This window comes from Amblyomma mixtum, chromosome 8, assembly GCF_055824585.1.
Source record: "Amblyomma mixtum isolate Tamu chromosome 8, ASM5582458v1, whole genome shotgun sequence".
Classification (NCBI taxonomy): Eukaryota; Metazoa; Arthropoda; class Arachnida; order Ixodida; family Ixodidae; genus Amblyomma; species Amblyomma mixtum.
This window is the reverse complement of record NC_143019.1, coordinates 56,675,896-56,696,196: the sequence shown is the minus strand read 5'-3', so window position 1 is coordinate 56,696,196 and position 20,301 is coordinate 56,675,896. Positions and strand designations below refer to the sequence as shown.

At 48.1% G+C, this 20,301-nt stretch overlaps 1 protein-coding gene and 1 long non-coding RNA gene across 3 annotated transcripts in view; both read left to right on the top strand.

Annotated features, from left to right (window-relative positions):
• The window catches only part of Acf (ATP-dependent chromatin assembly factor large subunit), a 55,537-nt gene that overhangs the window by 24,386 nt on the left and 10,850 nt on the right, over positions 1 to 20,301 (top strand). For both annotated transcript variants that reach the window (XM_089558175.1, XM_089558177.1), the window contains 11 exons: positions 1,365 to 1,493; positions 2,405 to 2,614; positions 3,374 to 3,527; positions 3,829 to 3,894; positions 4,296 to 5,189; positions 13,974 to 14,184; positions 14,816 to 14,895; positions 15,073 to 15,182; positions 16,702 to 16,776; positions 18,134 to 18,381; positions 20,080 to 20,267. In XM_089558175.1, coding sequence (XP_089414301.1) covers positions 1,365 to 1,493; positions 2,405 to 2,614; positions 3,374 to 3,527; positions 3,829 to 3,894; positions 4,296 to 5,189; positions 13,974 to 14,184; positions 14,816 to 14,895; positions 15,073 to 15,182; positions 16,702 to 16,776; positions 18,134 to 18,381; positions 20,080 to 20,267 — 2,365 coding nt within the window. The remainder of the gene's footprint in view (positions 1 to 1,364; positions 1,494 to 2,404; positions 2,615 to 3,373; positions 3,528 to 3,828; positions 3,895 to 4,295; positions 5,190 to 13,973; positions 14,185 to 14,815; positions 14,896 to 15,072; positions 15,183 to 16,701; positions 16,777 to 18,133; positions 18,382 to 20,079; positions 20,268 to 20,301) is intronic.
• Positions 5,211 to 13,109, top strand: LOC149332557 (uncharacterized). The gene is made up of 2 exons (XR_016285238.1): positions 5,211 to 11,676; positions 12,500 to 13,109. It is a non-coding gene; the product is annotated as an uncharacterized LOC149332557 (long non-coding RNA).

Here is a 20,301-nt window from a genome sequence, read left to right as displayed (position 1 = left end):
GCAACTGGCCGGGACAGCAGTGCTGTGCGCTGCAGGAAAAGAAATAGCTGTGGGAAGCGTTGCCGGGTTGATTGATGCAATGGGACTGTTGGCTTCTGTTAGGCATCTGAGGCTCTCATTTGAGTCTCTTGTTTGAGTCCGCCTGTCTCTGGTTTGGAGATAGCAACCCCACGTGGACTAGCGGGATAAACTGAGGAAGGAAGGAAATGAACTGTCTTGGTGTAACTTGACTGCCACAGTGAGCTCAACGGCATGCTGCATTGCACCATCTTCTGAGGGATATGATGTTACCTGTTGATGGCTGAGTGGCAGTTGAGGCAAGGAGGTACCATAAAAACCCGCGTATAATACGAGGTTTTTTTCCCATAATTGGTGTCCTAAATTTCCGCCTCGTACTATTTACGGATCCGAACAAAAATTTTCGAAGTTGCTCGAAGTTTTGGTTTCGTTTTTGCGGCGTGGCTACGGCTTAGCTTCGCTATTGGCGCGTGGCTACGGCTTGGCTTCGTTACTCTCGACAAACGACATCACGACGTCGTTTCTTTGTTGATCCGTTGGGTGCGCCTGTTGACAACGCACGTGCTCGCATGTAAGGCACGCTTCGTGAAGTGGATATTGTTTTAGAGAGCATGATGTCACGGTCTCGAAAACAGTACTCGGCTACTTTCAAGCGATTTTGGCTGCGGGGAACATCGGCAACGGTGCGGCCGGGAGGCAGTTTGGTGTTGTCGAAGGAAGCATTTGTGGATGGCCACAACAGAAAGAAGCCCTTTTCGCGTGCAGCGGAATGCGACAAAGCTTTCGTGGCCGTTTGATGGTTGTGTAAACAAACCGTTCAAGGATGCAGTCAGGTGGTGCTACGCAGAGTGGATGCGCTCAGGTGAGCCTGCAGTGACGCCAACCGGGCGGCTGAAGCGGGCTTAAGAAGTGCGGCATCTCAAACGCCCTCGATGGCACGGAAGATGAGTACATTTGGGATGATTTGTCGGACAAAGAAATGTCCGAAGAAAGCGCTACTGAAGAACAAAGTAATTGAAGTGAAGTGCGGGATGCGATTTGAATAAATGTCTTCTATGAGCTTGTGTTACTCGTATTATACGCGGGTGAAACTTTTTTTCCCATTTCGCGTCTCTAAAACTTAGCCCCGTATTATATTCGGGTTCGTATTATATGCGGGTTTTTACAGTAATCCAAACCGGACATGTTCACGCAGTATCATGGGGCTAAAGTAGCTACAGCTGTGAAGAGTTGTGTTTGTTGACGCAAGTTTCCCGTGAAAATGGGCTTCAGCGTGCTGATGGCATTGAGATGCAGGAACAGTGTGAGAATCTTTGGATTGCACATGCTTACCCCTTTTCTTGCAGGGGAAGAGAGCTCTGAGGAGGAGGAGGGTGATGAGGAGGAGGCAGACAGGGGCCGTGGGGCCCTGCAGGCCATTCGCAAGGCTCAGCGCGCTGCCACAGCTGTGTCCAAGAAGCAGCAGCAGACACTGGGTGAGTCCCTCAGCGTGCTTCACCATTGGAGGAGTGACGGGGGATCTACTCACCTGTTTGCTCCTGTTCTGTTTAGCCAAAGTGCGGTGGAGTAACAGCCAAAGTAACAATGTGGAGGTTTCCATGGGTGGTCGTGGCTTGCTGTTCCCGATATTTTTAGAGTGCACTTGCTGACCAGTTTTTCAGACTCCGGCAGTAACTGAACCATAGCAAAAAAAAGGGGGGGGAGTAGTCTGAAAAGTGGGGCTGGGATAAAAGAGTTGCCTCTTCTTTATCTATTAGTACCAAGAAATTAAAAAAAAAAGCAGTAGCTGGGTGTTTGTATACTGTAATGATTCTGTGCGTTCAAATGACAGTGTCTCAACTCTTAATCCACATCGTCACGACTGCTTTTAGAATCTTTTTATATACAGACCACGGATCACGTCATTAACAGGACGAAGGGTAATCTCCCGGATATCTACGCCCACTCACTGCGCTGTCAAGTGCGCATATAAGAAGCGGCCCATTCCGTCCATCTTTCATTGTGAACAAGGGACCCGTAGGGGTCCCGAAACGTCAAGTTTTTTAAAAGCCATTTTTTGGCGAGTGTATGTTTTATTTTACCACTATGTCTCAACTCTTCTCTTGATCTTGGCCTTTGACTCAAGGCTGTTCTGTTGTCGTCATGTTGCCAACTACTTGACATTCCATGTTGTTACATGTTGTTACATGCATTTGTTGGGGCACCTCCATATGAGAAAGGCAGATGTGTATAGTGAAAAATATTCTATTCATGACCCATTTTTGATCATGGTTTTTGCTTCGAAACCTTGATATTCACACACCCCCAGTTGAGAGACTTCATGTCTGAGGGAGAGGACATCGCTGAATGCCTTGACTCACGTGGCTTCTGTCGTTCGTTCCTGCAGGCCTGAAGCTGAGCAAAGTGACAGTGGATGCACTGTCGCTGACCGAGGTTCTCCGATTGCATCTGGCTACGAGTGGCTCCCTGGACGTCGGGCGAAAGATTTTCAGTGGCTGGTACTCCCAGGAGGAAGACCCGGGGCTCTGGTTTGCCACGGAGGAACCAGAAATCATGGCTCGGCTCAGTAAAGGCAGCATATACGACCTAGAACTAGGTGCGTGCCTGCTCTTAATCCTGAGAGTAGCACAGTTTCAGACATCTTGACTGAACCCGCTGATTGCATTTCTAGTCTCTAAATGCATAGCTCAACTTCTTGCAGAGGGATGGGCTTATAGTGATACATTATGCAGCTTGCCCAAGAGGAGCCTTTTAGTACAGTTGATATTGTTGGAACCGGAGAGTTTTTTTAGGATAAACCGGGAAAGCTTGGTGCATTTGTGCTTGTCGTGTGGGTTGTTTTGTCCATCTAAAATACTTTATCGAGATATGTTGTACCAGTTCAGGATCTTTGTGGCATTTTAGACCTTCCTCCTGGAAATGCAGTGGACCAAAGTACATTTCCAGATGTCAGATGTCGGTAATAGAATGTGCAATTCTTTTCCTGGCTTTGCTCATTCGTGGTTGCTGTCAGGTGGTGTGAGGTGTGGGGCTGGCATGACAGTTCAATATTTGAGATTCTTTTGCGCCATGGTGATGCAACAGCCAGGCTCTGCGTAAAATTTTCAACTGAACGTGAAAAGAGTTCATAAGCTTGGGGGTATCAGTACAGTAATCAGAAGTAACAGTACAAATGAAGCCTGTGAATGCTGCCCGTGAATTGCCGACATGGAAGTATTACCGGTGCCCGTTTGGCACCAGTGTGGGAGAGAGAGTGCCGTGAGTTTTACCTTGCAAGCAGCAGTGGTGGCTGTGCTGTTCCCTGGAGTGCACCAGAGGTGAGATTGTGCCCAAAGTATTTATTTCTTTCGCCCAGGTGACAAGGTGAAGCTCCTGCGCGTGCTGGTTGATCAGCTGCTGTCCATGGAGTCCTTCCGGGGCATCATCGAGGAGAACCTGATGAAGCTGAAGCAGCTCAAGCAGGACCTGCGGCAAATCCGGCTCTCTGCCAAGCAGCAGGACGAGCCCAAGTACGGTGCCTCCTTGTCTTTGTAGGCATGCACACTATCCACGTTGAGCTGGATAAGAGTCGAAGCGGATTCTGTCTTTTTTGCCATGAAATGGACTGAAATTGTGTCCTGCAGTACATACAATGCAAGTTTGTCTGCGTTACTGCTTTTGAAAGCACTGAATTCAGTTTTACGGGCCGGCTCGAGTAAATGGAGAGTGTTCTGCACACTCACTCTTCCCTTCAGTAGTAGGACACTGGGGGGATATGGGGCTTCGTACGGCCTGGATCAGTTGGCGCTGACCTCTACATTGGTGTTGCAGGAAAAAGAAGAACCAGAAGGAAGGTGCGGCTGAAGCAAAGAAGGAAGGTGCAGAGGACGCAGAAGAGTGAGTTTCTTTGCAGTTCTCGTGGGAGACTGCTGCTCTGTTTGCACAGGACAGTGCGCGAACTTCATCCAGAGTTTTTTGTCAGTTCTGTCTCTGTTATGCAACCTTCACAAGTTTGGCCTTGCGACGCGAAAGATTTGTGAGGTCGCATGCAGGAAATTGAAGAAACCTGTGTTTAGGGGAGTCCTCGTGATAGGATAGGTCGGCTGCAACTGATGGCCACCTGCAACAAATTGTTCGTTTTGACCAGCTTGGTCCAGAATCATTCCCGCTTCAAGCTGGTCATCACTGGCTGTGCCCTGCTGTGTATTAGCTCTTCCTGGCTGGCACATTTAGTAGAGCAACTGACCTGGCTTGCTAGTGGGTGTTAACAATTTCCTTCCTTGGAATTTGCTGTGCAGGAACGCAGATGACAAGTCATCCACGGGCAAGTCCGACAAGGCATCAGCAGCTGAGAAAACCGTAGAGGAGGCCAAGCCCAACGGCGTGATTCCCGAGGCCCTCAAGACTCCGCAGCAACGCAAGGAGGAGCAGCGGCGCCGGGAGGAGCTGGAGCGCAAGGAGCAGGCTCTGCGGAAGCAGGTGGAGCAGCTCCAGTCGGTCAGCTCCCTGCAGCCCCTGGGAGAAGACCGCAGCCACCGCCGCTACTGGCAGTTCAACACCCTGCCGGGACTGTTCGTCGAAGACAACGATGCGGAACGCGGGGTGTGCGTTCCCGGGGGCACTCCGCTGGTCCGGTGCGAGCTCCCCAAGCACCCGTCGGTCACGTTCATGGAGGCGTTCCTCCTGCACAACAACCGGAAGCGGGGCGACAACGGGGACAGCGCTGCACTCAGCGACAAAGAAAACAAGGAAGCTGCGGCCGAACGGAAGGCCCTGCTGCACGCTGAAGGCAAGGCGCAGAAGCTGCTGTGCGACTCGAACCCGCGGGTGGCGGGAGCCGGGAGACGGGCCTCGGTCGAGACGCCATCCGTCATCATGAATGGCATGGTCGTCGATCCCAAGCGGGAACTCTGTGTGATATTGGATAAAGTGGACAATGCGGTTAGTGACGTGCCGTCGGGACAGACGGTGAACAGTGGCGCACACCCGCACGGCACGTGCTCTGGGAACGCAGTGACTTGTACAGTGCACGGTCAGGCGGCCATGAACGCAATGCCTCGCTGGTGGTTTTGCCGGAACAAGGAGGAGCTGGGCTCCCTGATTGGGGCACTCAACCTGCGAGGATTCCGGGAGAGCAAACTCAGGGCGGCGCTCAAGAGGGACCAAGAGAACCTGGAGGCGATCATAGCCAAGTGAGTGCTGTGGGATGTGGTCGTGCACTGAGGTAGTCTTAACTCTTTCCTTACCACGGGAAAAACGACGCTTTTTCACATGTCTCAGACAAAATTTTTTTTTAGAAAAAGCGTGATAGATAAAATTATATAAAATGCATAACAATAATTCAGATAGAATGCGCTTGATAATGAAATTTATTTTAACACATATTCTGCTTGAAATGCTGTGAAAAAAAATCAGTAAACACAACAAAAAGTAATAAAGAAGAAAAGTTTTGTGTTTATATGACAATAACTTTCCAAACACTTGTACTAAAAAAATTCTAGAAACTACAAAACAATTCAAATTCTTTCTAAAACATGGCATTAAAGTTTGAAATTTATAACTTGAATAATTTTCGAGCTAGAATTTTTTTTCTTCATGCCTCTTGAAAAGGCTCGTTTGAGAGTGCCCTTTATATTATTTTTACAGTCCAACAAAAAAAAAATGGAAGTGTAATGTTATGCGCCAAACGAAAGCTTGGTAAGCGTGGTTTAAAAAATACAAATCAAAACTTGTTTAATTTACGTCAAAAATTCAAAAAAAAATATAAAACACAACAAGTATAGGTGTGATATTGCGATATATAGTATGCGATAAGTATAGCTGCGATGTAGCTGCAGAATCGAAATCCGACATTACAACATCTTCGTCCGAGTTACTGCTGCTCGGAGGATCTTGAAAATCAGCTGCAGAGGCTGGAGAATCACGTGCAGCGGGACTCTTCCGAGCGCGCGAAGCGCCCGACCTCGACGCGACGCCATCCTCACCGCATATTATGTCGCAATAAGCCTATGCTCCGAGGGCACTTCAAAAATGCACGACTGGCGGGGAAATTACGAACTAGGCCGAAAATGGAACTAACCGTCTGAACAACAAACCAGATGCGCCCTCACAAGCGGACAGGAAAAAGAAAGCGAAACTATCAGGCCAACGTTCCGGGATCGGTTTGCGCAGTTACAGCGTCTGAACCAAAATCCGACAATGCAACATCGTCACCAGAGACTCTACTACTCGTAGCATAGATAATAATTGCAGTCAAAGCAGTAGAATTGCGCGCACCAAGGTTTTTCCGAGCGCGCGCCGTGTGCGCGCCCGACGCCATGCACGGAGCGTCCGCGCCGTACCCTCCGCTTCAAGGGCGTTTCAAAAATTCGCGCGTCGTGAGAAAATTGCTCTCTACGCAGAAACCGAAACTGTAGTCTCTGGAGAACAACTTAGATGGCGCCACATCACCGTAACGGCTACAATGAGGAGCTTCGGTTCGCACAAACAGACCGGAACGAGGAATCTGAACGCACAGGCGAGCGTTCTGGGCTCTCGTTGCCCAGTTTGGGCTTCGAAACAATACCTGACGATACAGCATCGTCGTCAGGGTCCGTGCTAATCGATACATCAAAAATATGTGGTGCAAACGCAGCGGAATTGAGTGGAACGGGGTTTTTTCGAGCGAGCGCCATTCCCGATGATGACGGCTTGTTCGGAGCGCCCGACGCCGCACACCCAACTTCAAGCGCGTCTCAAAAATTGCCGCTTTTTGGCAAAAATATAAACTAAACAGGAAGTTGAAGTTTAATGTGTGAACAACAAACCGAATGACTCAGCAAGTCCGTAGCGGCTGCGGTCGCGCTGCCGTAGCGCTTCGAATTTTTCGATCACCGGTGATCGAAGCACAGTGGCGTGGTAACGAAAGAGTTAAGTCTGGCTTTAGCATGTTGCCGGGGTTACGGTCCACCCACGACAGTGGCTTGGTAGCTGTGTTTGGCTGCTGAGCATAAGTTGGCAGTTTTGTGCCCGTCACGGATCCCCGAGAACACTCGGGCCGAAAGAATGGACTAGGCGACAGGTGAACCCGCGCGCACGCACATTAATACACCCTGTGTGACACAAACACTAGCACACAAAACTTACAAAGCTAACACACAACACAACTACCAATACACACGACCCAGGAACACGCAGTCTATTATCGTTCAGTGTTCGTGCTCATGGTTCGGTGCTGATGAAGCGCTGCATGGGTCCAGTCAGTGGCATCTAGGTATCTGGCGTTGCTGGCGGCGTAATTGGCGGCGTCATATAAGCTCCTGGTCCAAGTGCCCATGGAGACGATGCTGGTGATGTTGGCATTGTGGGCATCACTCGGATGGGTGGTGACAGCGCTGGAGGCACCCCTGGCCGTAACAGGTGGTTGCGCCAGCTGTTGACTCTCCGGAACGGGCTCGGGAACGGCAGGAAGTCTACAGTGTAACGCCGTAGAACTCGAGGTCACCGGAGCAGTAGCCGGCTTTGCTCTCTTCCTGCCGAGGTGTTCATGACCCGCCGGAACCTCCGCTTCCCTGTTGTGCCATCACAAAAGCTATAGTTTGCATTGTGTTCAGAAAGTTAGCCTTGTTTTTTCTTTTTGTTGTTCTAGAACAAACTAGCAATAAGCGGTCATCAAGGGTAGCCTGATCTTGAGTCGCATAAAAAGAAGTTAACTTTGTTTCGATTTAGAGAGCATAAACCGCATTTCGATGTCCATGCAGAGGCTCGTGCTTGTGTGTTTGCTCGTAACATCACATCATTGGCATATCTTATTTCTGAATTAGTGCAGTTTGCATAATGCTGAAAAGCCTAAACTCACAGCCACTCGTCTTGTTGCTACATGACTCCCCCCACGGCTTGTGCACAAAATTCATATGCTGTAATTGGGAGGTCTATGCGAGCAAAGTGTTCTGTTGTTTTTGCAAATTGAATTGCATCACCCTCTTCCAAATCATATTCTGCTTTCTCTTTATTATTCTCCTTTTAGGCTATGCATTAAATTTCGTTGTGTTCCATTTTGTCATGACACAGTCCCCAAATTAGCCGTTAAGTGCAGCATACCTCGAGCACGGAATTGAATCCCCTTCTCTGTCCTGCCTATTGCCGCCTATTGTCGTTATTTCTTGTGGCGCGCTGTGTGTCTTTCGTGGCGTAGTTTCGTTGTAGGGTCTTGGGTTTGCGAACGCATTTTTGGGTCTGTTGTGCGGCTTTGCTGCGAAGCGAAGCCGTTAAGCGAGTGCTAAGCGGACTACATCGTGTCAAAAAAGCTGTGTTCACTGCAGCATTCTACTGCCAACTCACTGTTTTCGCCTGTTGCCTCGAGGGAGCCTAAAGCCCGAGTCACACTGCGGCAACACAACAGCGACATGAACCAAACATGTTCGCAAGCGAGCCGTCAACAAGTCGCCCAACCAACTTGTCCCACAACTTCTTGTCACACTGCACGAACGGCAGGGAAACGAGACAGGTTTCTGGGGTGTTCCCTCGGTATGACAGCTTCCGGGAACCGGAACAACAAACAAACAGCGTTCGTGGACACGGTTGGCGCTGTTCGCCGGCCGGGCGAATTTCCTGGCGACACCGCACGAACAAACCAAGCCCTTTGCGGTGATTCACCGCTTTTGTGCCTTTCGTGCTTGGAAACTTCGTTTGCAAAGTGCAAAAAAGAGCGCTTCCTTTCGTGGCAATGCTGTCTGCTGCGGTACGGCGTCTTGCAGGCGGGTGCATACAGACGGGAAGGCTGCCCTGGCCACCGTCGGCTGGCAGGTGCGGCCGCCGTGGAGAAGCACGTTCTCTCCCCGTCGCATTCTTGTGAGCAAGCGTACACTTCTGACGAACGCGGTTCTGTAGGGAGCCAAAAGGAATGTCCTGTTCCAGGGACTGCCTCGGCTGCGGGTTCCAGAAGTTTCTTGACGGGTTTGTGCGCTAGAACCACCCGAGCAGGAGCCGGCATACGAGCGTGCCAGTTGCTCGCGTGAACATGCTGCCGTCGTACTCGTGCCGCCAGGAAAGTGACCTGACCGCGATGATTGAAGAGAGGCGTTTTCCATGGGATATAACAGACCCAAAATATCAACGGTGTGATCTGAAGGAATCTGTGTTTCAAGAGATCGCTAGTTGGGACTGTATTTCACAGGTGAGCGCGAGTTACCAGTTACCTGTCCTGCTATTTTTGAACTTGAGATGAAGAAGAAAGCAGTGCTGCATTTTTTTCTTTGAGATAGCAATCAAAATAACTTTACTGGGTTCCCATTTGATTGCAAGAATGATGCGTACAATTATATCTTTTTTTAGTACTCTCAGAGCGTGGAACAAACTCGATGAATCTGCCGAAATTGTGGCGTGATTTGTAGTGACCGGCCGGGTTGATAATGCATTGTGGAACAGCAGCGCAAAACACAAAATGTGTAGAAGTAGACACAGGGCACAGAAAGTAGACGCATGTAGTCCGTGTTTAATTCTTTCGCATGAAGTTTTCGAAAACGCCTTTCTCAGGCGCCCTTCTCAGCCAGTCGATCATCCAGCGCGGTTTCTCTGCGGTGGCGGCTGGTCGTCCGAGTCAGAATCGAGCAAGGCTGCACCTCAGCCGCCGCGCACGATCATATTTCGTCCGATATTCTGCAAAACCGCCAGTAGCTACGACAGCGCAAAGTGTCTCCAGTTTCCGCGGTTGTGCACACGCACGGAGGAGAGCGCACGAGCAAAGGCAGAGAAGCGCCGGGGAACGCGATTGAGGTGGTTTTTCCGGTGTGACAGAGAGTTTGTGAACAAGCGGCGCACATGTGGCCAACACAGGCTGGCGGGAGACAGCGACATGTTTACCCTCTGTTCGTGTTGACGCGGTGTGACAGGATCGCCAACCCGACGAAAACACTGTTTTGTCGGACGGGTTGGCGGACTGTTTCCCCAGTGTGACTCGGCCATAAATTGACAGCAGTGCGCAACGCTGTGCCCCTCTCAGTAGAAACTTCTGCCATCACTCTGCCAGTAAGGAGATAGCTGATTAACGCCAACTTTACAATTGATGCTTTATCATATTCATTCATGACAAATGCAGCATAGAATGCTTCATAACGACATTCTGGGCTTTTTCACTCATCACAGTAATGTGGTCTGAGAATTGTGCCGAAGGAAGTTTTTTACTGTTTCATGGTTTGTCATGTCCTGCTCCCTTATTGAATGCATGTAGGCCTTATGTGTATTATACGAAATTTATGTGCAGTGTATCTGTTAATTTCTTGCCTATATTTTGTGAAAAGCTTTTTTTTTTAGTTTAAGCTAACTGTGCTTATGTTTGAAAATATTCAGTTTGCAACTAATTTTTATTATTTGAATTCTCTTCGCAACAATTAAATTGTTATTCGCATAGCCCTGACATTCGGTGATTGAAGCTCATGGCACATAAAAATAAAGATATTGCCAGTAGATGTTTAAATGCATTAGTGATGTGCGAAAAAAAAAATGCTGCTTGCATAACCTGAGGCAGCGTGTGGGAATCGCCTGTCCTTTGCCAATTTTTGTTGCACAATGCCACACCTTCCTCTATAAATTCACTAAGCTCCATAAATCGCCATATTTGTATCGGTTTCCAATTTAGACTTCACACCTAATTGACACTGTGTAGATCATATCTATTAGCCGCGTGAGGTTTGCTGAAAAGGCTGGCACTTGGCGATTCATGTGGTGCATTGTAAACGTGACCACCGTGTACTTTTTGGGGGGAATTGAGGTAGGCGTGTCTACACTTCTTTCACGCGGCCGCTCTGCACAGGCACACCTCTCTCCCCTGCTTCGCTGGTTGAAAACAAACCGCCAGCTTATAGAGTGCACGCACAGTTCGTGTTGATGTTGGGTGGAAGCAGTAGCTGCATGCGCAGGCTGGCCACTCCACATGCACAGTTGGCTCCCCGCAGAACCGGATCGTGCCCGAGGTGTTTGAATATGCGCATGTTTTCAAGCGTTTTTTTTTTATATACAGTCAAGCCCATTTATAACAACATTCATGTGCCATGGAAATTCCATTGTTATAACCAATAATTGTTATAACAGGGTTGTGCCGAAAAAAAGAAAAGATGACAAACTTCAGAGCATTTATTGACAGTAAATATCCGGAGGGGTTTGATTGTTCTAATGCCTGTAAAAGCTCGTTAATTCGAACGTCAGGGAACCGGAACAGTGTTCACCGTTCACCAATGACCAAAGCACCGCCATCACTGCACCAGCGGGAGTTTTGCGCACCTCCACGTCACAGGAATCAAGCCGGCTTTCTGGAAGTGATTCCAGTGATGGAAGTGCTGCGCCAATTGCGCCAAACTGCGCCAAAAGAAAAATGCTGCTACATGTTGCGCCAAACAGGCATTTTTATTAGTAATTGCGCCGCATCTGCGCCGAAACGGCGCTGCGAAAACGAAGGCAAAAAAACGTCAAGCGTCAAGCCACACAGAAACCGAAAACATGTCTAATATCATCATTATTGAAAATCCAGGGAAGCCTGTTGTAGCCTTCGCCGTAGCCGGGTCAAGCCGCGCCCGCCTCCATGTTTACACGGCGCACGTTGGCAAGCTGTTAGTCGTGTTTCCAGTGTTAGAACACTGTAGTCGTGTTCTTTGTGGGCTGCCTTCAGGTTCGCTGCCGGGTACATGGCGCTTTCAACGATCAGAGGTAAGTTTCGACTATTTTTCAGGGTGATTTATGTACCCTTTTGTAAGATCGACACCGCGTTTAAACGTTCTTGAGTTCCTGGTGCAAGTCAGATGGCGATATGACTGAAATTGCGTCACCTTTTCCCGGGCGCGCGTCTCGCCAGTTCACTTTCAGTCACGGTAGCGGTGTTTATCGTTATGCGTCTGGAGTCGGCACTGTGCACGCGGAAACGTCCTCAGTCACGACGTTGTTGCGCAACGTCGAAGGCTCGGTACTTCGCTGTTGTCCATCGCGTATGTGGCAACGCGGTGTTGGCAGCATGAACAGCATAACGAGCACGCTTTGCATCCTGACTCTTTTTCCGTTTCTGACCGAAATAACGCAGAGACCTAGACTTTTTCGCACCAGTGGGCACGGATAACTACTCGACGACATTAGGGTTAGCACGCTTCAGGTAGCAGGCGCGGGCCTTTATTTTAGCCGATCGAAAACAACCGCATTGGTCACTTAGTTTAAATCGCAATGGAATCACACGTTGCGTATAATTTTTGTACAATTTCTCATGTTGCGTGTTGCTCGCGGTTGCTTAAAAGAAAGTAAAAATAAAAGCGCGGGCTTTCAAACGAGGCCAAATAGGCGCTGACGGAGCGCGTAGTTCGCTAGTAGCAGGCGGCCGAAACAGTGTGACTTCAGATTCAGACATCAGTTTAAAGGTCTTTGGCGCGTATTGGATTGACATGAAGTAAGCTTATATGTGTATATCTATTTGTATTTTACAATCCGAGCCAGCAGTTGTCAATTGTCAGTAGTCTGAAAAAAAAATTTTTTTTCATTATTTCAGGGCGGAAAAGCAAGTTTAAGGCCCAGGTGCTAAATGAAGAGGATGCCAATATTGACTGTATTGCTGTGTGGTGCAGAGCAGGACCAAAAGAGGAGGAGGCCACTTGCATTATCTGCAACAAAGTTATAAACTGCTCACAACATGGCGTAAATGCTGTGAAACGGCATGCTTCTAATAAGCAACACGTTGAAGCTTGCAAGCAACACAGGAATGAGCTGGGAGTTTTGAAGAAGCCTGCTGCTGCTCAAGCTTTGTTGACATCATGCCTTCTCGCAAGACCGGATGTATCTGAAGCAGATCGTGTCACATTGGCAGAGACTTACTTTGTTCTTGGTGTGGCTGTTTCTGGGATACCATATTCATGGGGGGACACCGCAACCTCGCTCTTCCCTCTGATGTTTCCAGATTCAAAGGTTGCAAAAGAATTTCAGTGTGGGAGAAAAAAAGTCTCGTATATAGTGTCGGATGGCCTTGGGCCATATTTTAAAAGAGCAGTTGTTGATGAACTTAACAAGGCGGGTGTGTACTAAACCATCCAAATTCTTGTCATTCGTGTTGACTGTTGTGTGAAATGTACAGTGTGTTTCATAATAAATAGCTGTAATTGTCAGTCGCTTCAGTGATGCTTTCAACACGGGAGGTACACTGGCGTAATTTATTCGCCATCTGCTCCAAAAACAACAATGGTTGCTCTAAACTGGTATTTTTTCTGCTCCGAAAACACCAATGACTGCTCCAAACTGGCATTTTTACTGCTCCCAAAACACCAATGGCTGCTCCAAACTGGCATTTTTACTGCTCCGAAATCTGCTCCAAAAAGTAAAATGCTGCTTCCATCACTGTGATTCTTATGGGAAAATCAAGACGCATGCAGAACTAAGGGTGCGGTGACAGCTCACAAGAGAAAAACCGCGCTGGCTGCACGCACACGCACTGCACCGACTGATTGGGGGTACGCATGGCGCGCGTAGCCAATGCAGCAACGCAGCAGCTCTCCTAACGCGTCAACGCCTGCCTCTTTTGCTTTCATGGCATTGCTGCGCCAGCTTAGTCCATTGGTCGGCCCCACACGTGCGCGCTTTTGTGTTGTAAGCATGGTTTTGCTGGTGTGGCTGTAGCATTTCCTTCTTTTTTTTTCTATAATGGTTGACGTTCAATTACCAGATTTGATTGTTATAACCAATAATGTGCCTTGACAGCATTGCTATAAGCAGTTTATTTTACCATAGAACACATAGCAAAGCCTATGGTGCCACGACTGACCATTGTTATATCCGATATATTGTTATAACCAGTATTGTTATAAGTGGGCTTGACTTATAGCTTAGTAGCTGATTTTTAGCACTGTTTCTAGAGGGCGCTGCATCTAGATCAGCGCCCTCACTCACAACCAGATTGCCAACCAGATCGGTGCCTTCTGTACTTTTTGTGAGGACTGTTGTCAGAAGGAGAGCACAATGTGTCTGGTCGCCAGGTGCCCCGGCCGCAAGCTGAACCCAGAGGCAGTGTGGCCCGCTGAGGAGGAAGGGGAAGCGGAGGTGCGCAAATCCTTGCGGCTCCAGGCAGGACCGAAGCCCTCCGCTATGGCCGGCTACCCGTCCCAGCTGGCACAGGTGTACGGGTTCCGGGAGGCCCTGCTCGACCTGGAAGAGAAGCTGTTCGGGGGCAGCCTAGGCATCATCAAGGCATGTGTTTCCTTGTGGTGTTTATTTAGTTCAGCAGTTACTTTCGTATTGGCAAGACTTGGTCTGGAAAGAGGAAAGTGGTACGGAGTGTTTGAAGTCTGAACAGTGCTGCAAACAATGAACAGTGACTCATTACATTCGTAATGTTTTGGGAAGATGTCGTATCTTCTAATCAGCCGTAGAGACGTCTGTGCTAAAGTTTTGTGTCAGCAGTGCTTTATTTTTTTATGACCTTCTATTTGTCTCTTTTTTTTTCGTCACTTCTCGTGTGCTGTTTCATAACAGTGATTTATTTACTAGTAGTAGCTTCTAGCTTGACAGAATGGATTGCAGAGGGCGAAATTCTGCCCATTCCAAGAAGTGGGATTGTTCATACAGGATCTGCCATTGTAAACATGATTGAGGCTGTCTTGATCTTGCTGAACTTGAACTTGCTTTCCTCCCAAAAAGCAAGAGGTGAGAGGGTGCTGCTAGTATTGTAGAGCTTCTGCAATTGCTTTGTAACATGTTCTTTTTACGCACTGAAAGCATGTGCAGCAGCATCGTTTTAATGATGAAAAATTGCCCACCTTTGGGTCATGATTTGTAGCTGAAGGGGCTCAGCGAGCGTCATGAATGCATCTTTGCACAGGTTGACCGACTCCCGTGGAGGGAAAAGCTGGACGCGCTTTTGGCAACAGTTGAGGCAGCAAACAAGGATCCCGTGGAACTGTGAGTGTACTTCGTTGTTGAGGTTGAGTTTGATTTGGAGAAATGAAATAATTGGCATGTTGAGGACTGGAGTAAAGCTTGTTGCTGTACTAGTTGGTGATGCGTTCTCGTGAGGAACTAGTTAGCGCATGCTGTGTTGATCACCCTCAGCATTCTCTGCATTCTTCCTCTTGGCAGTATCAAGATTGCGCAGACCCTTGACTACGAATCGGAAGTGCGTTGCCTCTCGCAAGCACTGCTCGATGTGTCCTTAGGCATTGAGCCAAAGTTTCTCCAGCCCCCCTTGGGTGAGTGCACTTGTCATTTTAGCCTTCTTTTTTTTGTTTTTTCAGCGCCTGGTATCAGTTTTTCTTTCTTTGAACTGTTGCGATGTGACATGAAATTGGCACAGAGCATTTTTGATTTTTGCTGGCAAGGAACTGTTTGTCGGTCAGGGATGCCGGATATACCGAATTGTTTCTTATATCAAACTCTCAGAACGTCCCCTTAAATATCCCATGTGAAAGTGTAGCAATGTTGTTTGCCGTGTTTATCGAACTTCGATATATCAGAACTGCATGCCACTGCACCCCTGCAAGGGGTGCTTCTCCTGACAGCACTCCCGCAACTATCTTTCGCACTGAAAGCCGGGTCGGCGGCATGGCCTTGTGGGCACCTGTTGGCAATGCTAGTGCTGTGAAACTGCATAGCAAGGAGAACATGGGCTGTGCTTGAGGTTGGCTTTCAATCTGGTATGCTTATTAACCCTTTGAAGGTTTTTGCCGTATATGTACGGCGGCGGTTTTCTGTCCCGCAAGGTCTTTGCCATACGGGTACGGTTTCGATCTGCCGTTTGAAATTTTGCGCCAAAAGAACAATGCGTGCTCACTGGGGGGTGCTGCCACCTTTTAGGACTTACAAGAAGTGTTTGAATTTTGTGCTGCCTTCTTACGGAGATAAGCAGAACTTATGTCTAGCTTTAGCGCGGCGGCACAGACTGCGGCAACACCCCTTTTGTAGTTTTGGTTTCGCCGCGTGAGCGAAATTTGAGTTTTCTTTTTCTCAGCACTATCTTGCAGGGGCTGCCGAAGTTGATTTCTATCTTTATTGGCGCTGCTCTTAGCTTGCTTATCACCGTTGCTCGCGAGGTATTCTCGCCCTCTGTGGCAACGCGCCTACGCGGTTTCGATTCCGCCGCGGGATCACAACGGAGTCGCGCGAAACGTGTTTTCTCTTTGTGGACATTGTTTTGCAGAGTCGGTGAAAGTTGATTTCTATCTTTATTGGTGCTGCTCTTAGCTTGCTTATCACTGTTGCTATTCTATTCTATTGAACATTTTCCAGTTGTGAGTGATGCTGTCACCAAAGTACTGTTCCTAATCTTTTTTTACTATTTATTCTTGATTATATACATTTTGTAGATTCAAGATCCGCAATAAAGTAATTTGACCACCTGGGAAAGTTTTCTTCAAAATAATTCGACCCTCAAAGGGTTAAAAACGCTGGTAGCAGTTTGCCGAGCATGATGGCTTTAAAAAAAAAAGAGACAGCTGCTGCAGGATCCTATGTAACGCAAACTCTGCATTCGCGGATCAACTGTGGGAGCATTCCTGCATAATAACCTCTCGTGCCCATCATGCCAGCCCGTGCAACAAGTGCCAGTGGCTATTCTGTTTGTGGCACTGCTGGACTTGTATTGACTAGCCTCAACTTAGGGGGCTTCACTTAGGGGACTACAGGTGCCTAGGGATGTGTTGTCTACTTGTGTGTGTGTGCGTGCTGCTGGTGCATACAACTTCTGCATTTTTGTCCGGCTTGTATTCTCAGGTGAGACGGAAGAGCAGAGGAAGAAGCGGAAAGCTGCAGAGCTGGCCCGAAAGTTGAGGAAAGATGACGGCGAAGGTGAGGGTTTCAATTTACAGAGGAGTTCCGTTAAGATTAATTCTCGGGTGTGATGAACAGTGTGAGATGATATGGTTGGTTTTGTACAGGGTTCAGAGTAAAAGAGAAAAAAACTGCTGAAGTCGAACTGTTTCGTGTGTGCTTCAGCAAAGATGGAGCTTTTGCAGCAATCGTGAATCACAGCGGTCCCATTCAACGGCACATGGGGGTTGTCCGTGCAGCTCTGCCTGGAAAAAAAAAATGATGTGGCTCAACTCAGCTGAGCCAGGTTATACGGAGCGAAAGGCAACCGAATCAGTGGCCAATGTTGACACAGATACATTGGCAGCATCCTCTGCCCTTTTCCGCTTGAGATGTGTGTAATTGCATGCAGTTTGACAATCAGCAGGCCCCTGGCAATAGGCCAGTAGGCTGCATAGTTTCGTTTTCAGAGCTTCGCCACCAGCCTGAAGCAGCGGTGGCCAGCGAGCCGAGCTACCTGCCGTTTAGGACGGCAATTGCCTTGTCGTGGACATTTTTTGTTCTTAAAAAGAAAAGTAAGCATACGATGGTGCTAAGACACTGCACAAGGGTGTATATGAGGCTCAAATCCAAGCCCCCCCCCCCCCCCCTCTCTCTCTCAATGCTAGAAATTACTTTGAGCCTTTTCCAGGAAAAATTCTGGCTATGTGTGTGATGCACGTTTTGCATTTAAATTTCAAAGGCATCCCGAACTCTGCTGTTTCCAAGGTAGTCCGTCAGCTAATGACATTTGAACCAAGTGCAGTTGAAAAACTTGGTGCTGCAGTACAAGTCTGGCGGTTGAGCCGCATGACATCTTGTTCCACATGCAGTATGTGAAACTCTTGAGTAGCACAGGTATTAGGTACCCTCACCTAAAAGGGTTAGGCTTTGTTGATGCTGGGGGAGGTATTTATACTGGGCTGTGAGTGTTGCATTGGCTTATTCAATGACAGTAGTGCAGATGACACATAACTCTTTGCGGCCAAATGTTTAGGGGAATCCCTCGAGGCGGAGTAGATTTGTAATAAGGGAGTAATTACTCATTGACGTCCACCCGAGCGCAGCCATATGGCTACAGAGGAAAGCTATACAGCTTTCTCAGAAACTTCGTAGTTAAAGAAAAATTCGTCCTGGTCCAGGGTTCAAACCCGGGACCACTGCTTCACCGGAGCAATCGCTCTAACAATTGAGCTAACTGGGACGGCAAGCTTATGGTAGGGCGAGAGCGAATTGATTAGTAACTCGAAGTGGGATCAGTGTTGGTCAAATTATTATAACTCTTGGCGGCATTGTGTTCTCAGGATTTTGAGTACCAGTGCTCAGTTTGTTTGTGTGTGTCCCTGCTTGCTTGTAGATGTGCCGGACGAGCCTCCCGGCAAGCCGTCCGTGCTGGAGAACTGGCGCGAGTCCGTCGGAAGCTGCACGTCGGTGGCTCAGCTGTTCCTGCACCTGTCGTCGCTGGAGCGCAGTGTCGCCTGGGACCGGTCGGTGCTGAAGGCCTACTGCCGCATCTGCCGCCGCCGCAGGGACCCCGAGCGCATGCTCCTCTGCGACGGCTGTGACCGGGGCCACCACCTCTACTGCCTCAAGCCTCCGCTCGAAGTGAGCCCCGATACTGTTGCCGACATGCGCAGTTTCTGCCTTCGCAGTGAAACGCTGGCAGCGAAATTGAGGAATATTGGTGGAGAGGCTTAAGGGGGGACACTGGTCTTGAAAAGAAAATTTTATTAATCTAGTCATAGTTGTGAAATCTTCAGGGAACATGTATTTTTGTGTGCTGATTCTAGATATGTCATTTAATTTCATGTAAAACAATTCCTTGAGCACTTATGCACTTTTTATGCAAGTATTTTATGAAGAGTTCCAAAGAAAATTTGCTGCTGGAAACTCGCTGAAATGTATGCCATTGGGTTCTTCTGATACTAAGGAATGCAATAAGGGTAAAATTATCATCCTGGCTCTCATAGAACTTGAGTAATAGGTTACTGAAGCTGCCACTTCAGAACACTTTCCTTCTCATTTCTGGAGCGACAACTTCAAAACTCTATAACTTAAGTTCTATGATAGGCAGGAAGACAATTTTACCTTTACTGCATTCCTTGGTGTCAAGAGAACCCAATGGCATACATTTCAGCAAGTTTCCCACAAGAAATTTTTTTCAAAGCTCTTCACAAAATAATGCATAAAAACTGCATAAGAGCTCAAGGTATTGTTTTACATGAAATTAAATGACATTTAGAATCTGCACACAAAAATACATATTCCCTGAAGATTTCTTAACTCTGACTTCATTAATAAATTTTTTTTTTTTTAAGACCAGTAATAAGAGTGAGCTGTAAGCATCAAAGCATATAAAGCTCTGCAGTAGGAGATTGGGCTAGTTGGTGGGCTAGCCTGGGAGGAACAGAACGGAGCTTGGAGGACGAGCTAATTTTGTGTCTGTCTTCTTGTTTGGTTCCTCTCGTAATCTGCACCTTTTATCATATACAGTAGAATTTCGATGTTACAAGCACAGTTGATGTGAATTTCGGGATCCTACCAATTTGTGAAATTCTCTGGCTGGAATGCATTGTGCAGAATTTTGGGTGTTCTGATCACCCTTCCGCGCTGTTACGGATGATGTGAACATGTGAGCTGCAACCACATAACTCAAGCACTAAGTGCGGCCCGCCATTGCAGGCTTTGCAGGTGAGCGGTGGTGCGCACAGATTTGTATGAATGCCTTTCTCCTGCTTCTGCCTACGGATTTTGTTGGTTTTGGATGACACGAATTTCGGATGATATGAATTTCATTATAGTCCCTTTCATCAGGGGGGTGTGAATTGAAGTGTGCTCAGCTGGACATTATCAAGTTTGTGTAGGAATGGAAGGTTGCCTCTATTCTTGCCATTACGACAGGAGTAATGCAGTGAAGGGACTGCACACACCTGGAAGCAGTAACATTGAGTCATAAATGGACTTAACTGATGAGGAAAGTAAATTTGGCTCCCCAGAGAGCAACAGACTGCACTGGTGTCAAATGCATAGTGAGCTTCACCGAGGTAGAGATAGAGGAGGAAGCTTTAGCTGTATGTTCAATGGTCATGTTACAAATCTGATACTTGTAAGAATTGTGTTGAAAGCTTGCAACTTTTTGCTAGGCACTGAGAGAGGGGCACATTTTACGCGAGTCTTGTAGTGACCTTGAGCCTGTGCTTTGGCTTGGTGCTACCCATTTGTCGCAGAAGCTGCCTGTCATGTTCTCCTCAGTTCCTGTGGTGGGGGGGAGTGTGCCAGCGTCTGTGCTCCTCCCTCTTGCAGGAGATCCCCAAAGGCGACTGGTACTGCCTGTCCTGTCGTCCCAAGGAGAAGCTTCCCTCTCCCACCAAGCGCAAGTACATTGAGGAAGACGAGGATGACGCGGAGGAGGATAGGGATGAAGAGTCCGGTGATGAGGAGGAGGAGGATGATGAGGAGCAGGAGTCCAATGCTGCTGCAAATGAAAGCGAGTAAGAAGCTGGTCGCCTGTTTTGGGATAATGGG